Below are 7,926 nucleotides of genomic sequence, written 5' to 3' on the forward strand. Positions count from 1 at the left end.
AGACAAAATGCAAGTTATACTACATTTTGATGTTATAGGATTTTGTATGCTTGATGTTAATAAATTGTGCGACTTTATACATTTTGATGCTATAGGATCGTGTACGTTTTGCTTTGGTAATATTGCCTGCAAGTTATTGTGATTTTGATGATGAATATAGAAATAGGTACTATGTTTGGAGAATTTTGTATGTGAAGTAAAAGTCGGAATACTGCTTTGCTAAAGCATCTTTTTAAAATATAATGTAGAATAGCAGGTTGTCAAAAAATATGAAATGCAGAATATTGCAACTGCATATAAATAAATAAAAACTGCTTTAGAAACCGGTTTTATTTAAAAAAAGGTTCCATTTAGTAGGTTTTGAAACCTGTTTTAGTCAAAAAAAAAAAGAAAAAAAAAGAAGAAAAAAAAAAGAAGTTTCATTGTTAAGAAAATAAACCGGTTACCACTGAAAAGAGGTTTCTTTAGAAGGGAAAAGAAACCTCTTTTTTTAATAAAAACCGGTTTCTTTACTATATCAAAGGAACCTCTTTTTAAACCGGTTCTATACTTTTGGAACCCCACCTAAAGAAACCTCTTGTAAAACCGGTTCTACAAGCCTAAAAAAGAGGTTTCTTTGCTTATTTTTTGTAGTAGTGATTGGAAATAAGCTACACAAAAATCTTATTAGAGTATATATAGTGTCAGAGGCGGAGATAGTAGAATGCTTGTGGATGCTTTGCCCCCAATTCTTTAAATATTTCTGTTATAGTATATTAAAAATTGCATATTAATGGTCAATATCCCTAATCATGAATTCTATCATTCCTTATATATGAATAATATAATATTTTTCTAATTCTTTTTGAAAATTGTTACCCTTATTCATAAATCATGACTTAGCCTCTTTATAATGCACTATTCATTCAATACACACATATATACGAGTATTATTTTGTTCATGTTCAAGCTTCAATACAATTGAATTGTAGATGAATAAGGCAAAAAGAAATAAAAAAAATTAAAAAAACTAACATAAGTTGGCAGATAGACTAGTAGCCACGCGTTGCAAAATGGTACAATTAAAAAAACTAAAAAAAAACTAGCTTTATTTATTAAATCATTTCAAAGAAGACTAAACATATGTATTGTATGATTTATGGATAATAAAAATAGCTTTATTTATTAATATGGGCAAAATGGTACAATTACGTGGCAAGAGTTCTCATTTGGTACCACGTTTTAGGTGTACTATATTCACTAGTTTTTGATTCATACACATTTTTATCAATCTATATTTTCTATTAAATCTCTATAACGATGATGTCATTATTAGGCTAATTCTTTTGTTAAAAAAATCAAATAATAAAAGAAAAAAAAATCTAAGCATGGTGGATGATGTCATTAATCTAAATGATTTTGAATTAAAATTAAATCTTATTAATTAATTATTATTATTAGATCTTATTAATAATAATTATTTTAAATATTAAAATTAAATAATTTTGAATTATTTTAATTGATTATTTTGAATTGCAAACGAGTAGGTATAAAAGTTAGGCAGAAAGAAATCACTTCCAAATTTATATTTTAATTTACACTTTTAAAATAAAATGACAACTAATATTATCCAACTTAGAATTCACTCACTCGGTCCATATCCGAGTCGAACCCTTTCAAAGATTAGTCACTAGCCACCCTTTAGAGATCTTCTCTAACAGTGTTATTCATGGTAGCCGGACCGAAAAGTGAACAGTTAATCCCTAAACATTCACTTACCTCAACCCGTGAGAGAAATAGACTTGTTCAATATGTAAGTTATGTTACCAAAGGGTCTTTGTCCTAGCGGTATTGAGGAGCTCCTCTAATATTGCGATCATGGGTTCGATTTCTGTTTAGAACATTATTCTTGTAAAATTATGTGGAGCGTGTGATTTTGTCGTTATAAAAAAAATGTGCAAGTTAAGTTGTATGTTTTTTTTTATGTTAAAAAAAATGCTCGATTGAGATATGTTTATTGGGATACTTAAGTAAGGATTTATAATCATAATCTATGTGTTGTCCTTAACATGTAAACATATATTGGTTGTTGCAACAATAATTTTATGCGATTAACTAATTAACCATACAAAAATCATTTCAAAGAAGACTAATATTTTTAGCATGATTTTTGATAAATTCAGCACAAATCATTAATAAGTTATATTGTATTGTATATCTTATTAATATATAGTTATGATAGATTCATCCAAAACTTATGTTTTCTCTTCAAAAATAACTCCAAGAAAAGACGGAGGTTGGCGTGAAGAAAAAGCAAATAGGAAATGGAAAGAAACCAACCCACTCGACAACAAGGTTGAAATTATTTTATTTAATTAATCATTTATGGTTTAGTGCATACCTATAGATTAAGACTTGGAATATTGACTTTTCATTGCTTGTCAACCAAGGGATGACACTTGTTTTTTAATGTACTCTGTAATAAAATAAAAAAGCAGGCCATATAATATTAATTTGATTTTGACGTGTAACGTGATGAAAAATAAATATTACAATCACTAGTTTAAGTTAACATACAAATTCAAATACAAGTGTTTTCTTATATACTACTCCGTATAAGACCATTCTCAACGGTATCCGTCCTCAAGCTTCCTGAACTCCGCCCTCGAGGACTCCATTGGCAATCACCCCGCCATCACTCTCCCTCATGCGCCCTCAACCACCCCGCCCTCACTCATTTCTTTCCCATGACATACTGCAGGACGGAATTAATTAATTTTGTGCAACACATACTTGTACAAAAGCTAATAAATTTGTACATTAATTTATTTAATTAATTTTGTGAGGTATGTAAGACCATTTACATAGCAGCGTGGTGGGGAGGTGATTCGAGCGACGGCGCCTCCATCGCGCCCCTGTGCGGCGTGATGGAGGGGTGATGGTGGTGGCGCGATGGTTTCATCACCTGGAGAAGAAAACTTGAACTGCGAATGGGAGCCGACCACGTGTTTGCAACGGCTATATAGCCGTTTGAAAATAATCCGGGTTTTTTTTTATTTTTTTTTATTTTTTTCTTTATATATATATATATCCCACTCTTCCCATTTTAATTATTCACACAATTTTATCAATATATCACTTTATACACAATTTTAACAAAAAATTCAATGGCAAAAGCTTTGTTTAAACTTTTTGATTTATGGGATTCGGATGATGAAGATGAGTTGATGATTTTACGAGAATTGTCCGAAGAATTAGACGCTGAAGAGGCTGCAGCAGAAGAGGCTGCAAACAATGTACGTGTTCCACGAACTCGAATTTATATTCGTAGAGATCGTGAACTAGCAGGTGATAATCTATACAAACACTATTTCTCAGATAATCCAGTTTATCCTGAAACTAGATTTAAGAGACGTTTTAGAATGAGTAGTAGATTATTTAAGCGTATCGTGAATGATATAATCAATTACGATGTCGATCCATTACCACTTCATTTTGAATATTTTAAACAAAAAAATGATGCTATTGGTCGACAAGGTTTTACTACGATACAGAAATGTACATCCGCGATTCGTCAATTGGCTTACGGTACAACAGCGGACATGTTTGACGAATATTTACAAATGGCTGAAGGTACATCAATTCTCTGTCTCAATAGCTTTTGTAAATGTGTGTTAGAACTATATGTTGATGAATATTTGAGGAAACCAACGAGTAGCGATATAGCTCATTTGTATAACGCGCACGAAGAAAAACATGGGTTTAAGGGAATGCTTGGAAGCATTGATTGCATGCATTGGAAATGGAAGAATTGTCCAAATGCTTGGAAAGGGCAATATACTAGTGGCCATCAAGGTCATCCGACCATAGTTTTTGAAGCAGTTGCTTCATATGATACATGGATTTGGCATGCATTCTTCGGTGCCGCAGGTGCAAACAACGATGTTAATGTTTTGAATCAATCTTCGTTGTTTGATGACATTAAGAATGGAAATGCGCCATTTACCCCATTTACTGTTAATGGAAATGAATACACAAATGGTTATTATTTAGCGGACGGTATTTATCCAGATTGGTCAACATTGATGAAGGCATATTCGACCCCAACCGACGAGCCACGTGCAAAATTTAAAAGATTTCAAGAAAGTGCGCGTAAAGATGTTGAAAGAACATTCGGGCACTTCCACCGAACTTTAGAAGTTTACACGCTTAATTTTCATTATGTATTATGTTTAATAAATTGTTGTATTTTGAATTATAATTAATTGTGTAATCTTGAATTTTAATAAATGGTGTGATTTTTATTTTTATTATATTTGGTAATTTAAATCTTGGATTCATTCAAAGATGCCTAGCAGAGATGCTCTGCATAAAGCAATATTGAGCAGAGATGCTCCGCATAAAGCAATATTGAGCAGAGATGCTCCGCATAAAGCTGTCTAAAGCATTATTGAGCAGAGATGCTCTGCATAAAGATGTATAAAGCATTATTGAGCAGAGATTCTCTGTATAAAGCAATATTGAGCAGGGATTCTCTGTATTCAACATGTGTTTATAATTCAAACTTTGGATTCGTTCAAACAGGTGATTCTACCACTATAAATACTACCCTTCATTTGTAAACTGACCACACCTCATTCTCTACTAATTCTAAATCTCATAAGTTCAAAATGTCTCAAACTAATGTTATGCTGCAAGTTAACTATGATGGAGAATTCGACCGCGAGGTCAAGAATTACTCCACCGTTAATTCTGAACAGAGGGAATATTCCATGAATGTCCGAGGTTATCCTTTGTCTGAACAACTTGAATTTCTAAAAGAGGACATACCTCTTGCATTCTCACAAGTGTGGTTCTTCAAGGAACCAAATGTTCCTGCCAGTCTTCTTAAAGATGAAGAAGACTGAACCATGCTTGTGGGTCGAGCTGTGACCAACAACGAAATGATCAAGTTGTATATCGAGTTTCAGGATGACAGCGAATACATTGTGTCGGATGAAGAGGAGTACGTACCCTCCGGGCCACAGTACGACACCGATGGCAAGTTCTATTCATCGGATTCTCCCGACCTCAATGATTTCTAAATCTTGTGTTGTATTATCGTTGTTTAGTTTTATTATCGTTGTTATTGTGTTTAATCTTAGGTTTTTAAAAAATTGTAACCGTGAATTTGTGATAATAAAAATGCCGTTTAAAAAAAATTTATTGATTTATATTTGTAATAATAATAATAAATATAACAAATTTAATAATAATAATAATATTAATAATAATAATAATAATAATAATAATAATAATAATAATAATAATAATAATAATAATAATAATAATATAATATTAATAATAATAATAATAATAATAATAATAATAATAATAATAATAATAATAATAATAATAAAAATGAAAAATTAAATTAAAATTAACTCATCACATAACCATCACGCCCACCACTACAAACTGCATCACACCATCACGCCATCACCTTTGCCAAATTAGCACTATACCCCACAAAAACACTCCATCACGCCCCCATCACCCGTCACCACTGTGAATGGTCTAATGAGGAAGAGTATGTTATGGGAGTGTTATAGGAGGAAGTGGTGAGGAAGGTGGAGAGAGAAAGCTGATCTGGCGCTGATGTGGTGGTGTGTCCTGGAGAGGAAGTGCGCTATGGTTAGGAGTGGTCTAAATGCAAGACAGTGGACTATCTATGTGGGCAACATTAATATTTTATGAGAAAAATAGGAGTTGTAAGTGATCATTCTTTAACGTTATATATACTCTATGTGTTGTGAAAGTTTACTTCTCCAAAGAAACAAATGAACTCCTAGAAATGGAATATTTATTATTGAAAGATATTTTGGCTGTTCGATTAGTCTAGAATTTTGATGAGTGTAACCTAGATGAAGAATTATGAACTTAGGTGTTGTTTGTTTTCTCAATTGCAGACTTATCCTGCGAGCGGCCAAATGTTTTTGTTAGCAGATTTTATTAGCCTACATATTTGTAGTCCATGTATTGTAGTTATTGGGCTTAGCCCATTTATCTTGGTTAGGGTTTTAGCCTTTATATTGGCATGTATGTACGTATGATGATTCAAGCAATAACAATCCCATCACACTTGTTAACATGGTATCAGAGCATGGTTTCAACATTTTGCAGATCATGTTTGCTTACTGCAGAAATTCTTATACGGACTTAAGCAGGCCCCTCGTGCATGGTTTCAACGTTTTGCAGGGTATGCTCAGCGAATCGGTTTCCATTAGAGTCGTTGTGATACTTCACTTTTTATCTACCGACAGGGATCTGACACTTCCTACCTTCTCCTGTATGTTGATGATATTGTTTTGACTACTTCTTCTACTGGCCTTCTTCAGCGGATCATCTCCTCCTTGTATCAGGAATTTGCTATGACAGATTTGGGACCACTTAACTACTTTCTAGGCATCCATGCCACCCGCACTGCATCTGGAATTTTTCTCTCTCAGCGACAGTATGCCAACGAGATCATTGTGCGGGCTGATATGTCCACTTGTCACCCTTGCTGGAACCTTGTAGAATCGGGTGCCAAGCTTACTGCCCATGGTCCTCCTGTCAAGGATCCGACACTCTACCGCAGCCTTGCAGGTGCCTTATAGTATCTCACATTCACTCGCCCAGATATCTCGTATGCAGTTCAGCAGATATGTCTATTCATGCATGATCCTCGAGAGCAACATTTGTACATTCTCAAGCGGATCATTCGATATGTTCAGGGGACTCCTGACTTTGGCCTGCAGCTTTATGCGTCATCTCCCACCTCATTGGTCGCCTACTCTGATGCAGATTGGGCTGGCTGCCCGACCACCAGACGCTCCACTTCTGGATATTGTGTCTTTCTCGGCAACAACTTGCTATCCTGGTCTTCCAAGCGGAAACTCACGCCATCTCGCTCCAGTGCCAAAGCAGAATATCGCGGAGTTGCTAATGTTGTTGTTGAGACATGCTGGATTCGTAACTGATAATGCTAAAAATGAACATATATTTAATAGCATTATCCCTCAAGGAAGACAAGCTTTTAGTTGCAATTGTTCTATTTACAAGTGATATTCGTTTAAATAATAAAAGGTGAACACAAAAGACAGATTCGACGAATTGAAGACGCAAACGACCAAAAAGCTCAAAAGTACAAAGTACAATCAAAGTGGTTCCAATTATTGATGAGAAACGTCTCAAAATTACAAGAGTACAAGACGCGAAACGCAAAATACAAGATATTAAATTGTATGCAAGGACGTTCAAAAAACCGGAACCGGGACCAGAGTCATCTCTCAACGCTCGACGCAACGGACTAAAAATTACAAGTCAACTATGCACATGAATATAATATAATATATAATTAATTCTTAAAATTAATATATATATTATATTATATATTATAAACATCGGCAAACAAGAAAACAAACTTATGTGAGCTGGTACCTACCTCCATGCGATCGCATGGCCTGTAGGCTTGTTTTCCATGCGATCGCATGGGCCACTTTTTGTGGCCACATGCCTATAAATTTCGCGGTTTTGCTCGAACTTTAACACATCTTTTTCCTTTCATCTATCAACGTATATATATTTATATTTATATTATAATTTTAATTTTAATTTTAAATTCTAATAATAAGGGTATGTTAGCGAATGTTGTAAGGGTATAAGTCGAAATTCTGTCCGTGTAACGCTACGCTATTTTTAATCACTGTAAGTTATGGTTAATGTTATTTTTAATTTAATGTATCGTAGCTAAGTTATTATTATGCTTATTTAATGTCGAAGTAATCGTGATGTTGGGCTAAATATTAAAATTGGGTAATTGGGCTTTGTACCATAATTGGGGTTTGGATAAAAGAACGACACTTGTGGAAATTAGACTATGGTGTAACGACCCGAAAATTTCTGACCAAATTTAAACCTTAAACT

General features: G+C 33.8%; 2 protein-coding genes across 2 annotated transcripts; both read left to right on the plus strand.

The window, feature by feature from the left end:
• Positions 1-3,146: 3,146 nt before the first annotated feature.
• On the plus strand, positions 3,147-4,422 carry LOC139846190 (uncharacterized). The gene is made up of 2 exons (XM_071835946.1): positions 3,147-4,202; positions 4,327-4,422. Exons 1-2 carry the CDS (start codon positions 3,147-3,149, stop codon positions 4,420-4,422), a joined length of 1,152 nt encoding a protein of 383 aa, XP_071692047.1.
• A 467-nt stretch (positions 4,423-4,889) lies between these two features.
• On the plus strand, positions 4,890-6,980 carry LOC139846206 (uncharacterized mitochondrial protein AtMg00810-like). Its single transcript, XM_071835947.1, has 4 exons — positions 4,890-5,023; positions 6,162-6,234; positions 6,282-6,606; positions 6,655-6,980. Exons 1-4 carry the CDS (start codon positions 4,890-4,892, stop codon positions 6,978-6,980), a joined length of 858 nt encoding a protein of 285 aa, XP_071692048.1.
• The last annotated feature ends 946 nt before the right edge of the window (positions 6,981-7,926 follow it).

The sequence above is a fragment of the Rutidosis leptorrhynchoides genome, chromosome 1, assembly GCF_046630445.1.
Source record: "Rutidosis leptorrhynchoides isolate AG116_Rl617_1_P2 chromosome 1, CSIRO_AGI_Rlap_v1, whole genome shotgun sequence".
NCBI lineage: Eukaryota > Viridiplantae > Streptophyta > Magnoliopsida > Asterales > Asteraceae > Rutidosis > Rutidosis leptorrhynchoides.

What these genes read in the sequence shown, in the direction of transcription:
- LOC139846190 (XM_071835946.1), top strand. Translation starts at nt 3,147, where the DNA reads ATGGCAAAAGCTTTGTTTAAACTTTTTGATTTATGGGATTCGGATGAT. An exon ending in ACACGCTTAATTTTCATTAT is followed by an intron (nt 4,203 to 4,326) that starts GTATTATGTTTA and finishes ATTCATTCAAAG; the next exon opens with ATGCCTAGCAGAGATGCTCT.
- LOC139846206 (XM_071835947.1), top strand. Translation starts at nt 4,890, where the DNA reads ATGCTTGTGGGTCGAGCTGTGACCAACAACGAAATGATCAAGTTGTAT. An exon ending in CAGTACGACACCGATGGCAA is followed by an intron (nt 5,024 to 6,161) that starts GTTCTATTCATC and finishes TGCTTACTGCAG; the next exon opens with AAATTCTTATACGGACTTAA. An exon ending in ACTCTACCGCAGCCTTGCAG is followed by an intron (nt 6,607 to 6,654) that starts GTGCCTTATAGT and finishes TCTCGTATGCAG; the next exon opens with TTCAGCAGATATGTCTATTC.